Source organism: Acanthisitta chloris, unplaced genomic scaffold, assembly GCF_000695815.1.
Source record: "Acanthisitta chloris isolate BGI_N310 unplaced genomic scaffold, ASM69581v1 scaffold15332, whole genome shotgun sequence".
Classification (NCBI taxonomy): domain Eukaryota; kingdom Metazoa; phylum Chordata; class Aves; order Passeriformes; family Acanthisittidae; genus Acanthisitta; species Acanthisitta chloris.
In genome coordinates, this window is record NW_008658921.1 from 726 (window position 1) to 1,717 (window position 992).

Sequence of the window (992 nt, forward strand, 5' to 3'; positions counted from 1 at the left end):
CAGGCTCCGGCACACCGAGGCTCCGGGCACACCGAGGCTCTGGCACACAGGCTCTGGCACACTGAGGCTCCGGCACACCGAGGCTCTGGCACACCAAGGCTCCGGGGCACAGGCTCCGGCACACCGAGACTCCGGGCACACCGAGGCTCTGGCACACAGGCTCTGGCACACTGAGGCTCCGGCACACCGAGGCTCTGGCACACCGAGGCTCCCTGGCTGGTTCACCTGCAGGAATCTGGTGTGGCTCATAGCATAGTGAGTTCTCCAAGTCGCAGACCAGTCTGGCTCTCCGTGCCTTGCCAGGATGTGCCATCCTGGGATGCCTGGCTGGCTCCCTGACCAGGTGCTGGCCACAGGAGAGGATTTCAGCTTAACCAAGTGGGAATATTCAAGCACGGAATTCATGGAAACGAGGTTTAAAAACAAAAAAAAAAAGAGGAAATGCCATAAAAACACTGGAAGGAACCCTTTGGGCTGCGGAGAGCTGACAGGAGGCGGCAGGAGAAGCTGGCAGGAGGTGGGTGGTTTTGGTTATGTGAGATGCTACAGGTGTCTCTGAACCCTTTCTGCAGCAGCTCAGCACGACCAGGCTGTGCTGGCAGCGTCCATGGGCACGGCATGGCACAGTATGGCATAGCATGGCACGGCACGGTCCCCGCCGGCCGTGCCACCCTCAGTGTCGCTTCAGTCCGCCGTTGGTGTGCTGAGGGGGGAACTTAGGAAGGCACGGCTCGTCCGGGAGCGGGTCGTGGGAAAAAACAGAGTCCTCTCCCGAGGAGCAGGTGGAGCTGCGGGTGTCCGGGAAGCCGGGAGAATACTGATCCAGCGGCATGGAGAGGTCCAGGTACTCCTGGGAGGGACAAAGCCCGAGGATGGGCTCAGGAGAGGACCAGGCATCCTCTGGGGAGCACCTGCCCCAGGTAGGGTGGGTGCCGGCGGGAGCCCAAGGGTGCTGCCACTCCTACCCGGTTGGAGGGCATGGGCAACATCCT

The 992-nt window shown here is 61.9% G+C and overlaps 1 protein-coding gene across 1 annotated transcript in view; it reads right to left on the reverse strand.

Annotated features, from left to right (window-relative positions):
• Positions 1 to 673: 673 nt before the first annotated feature.
• LOC103797002 (fibroblast growth factor receptor 1-like) overlaps positions 674 to 992 on the reverse strand; it is a gene marked incomplete at its 5' end in the record, with an annotated part of 3,397 nt that continues 3,078 nt past the window's right edge. Inside the window, 1 exon segment of the mRNA XM_009069193.1 lies at positions 674 to 900. Coding sequence (XP_009067441.1) covers positions 674 to 900 — 227 coding nt within the window.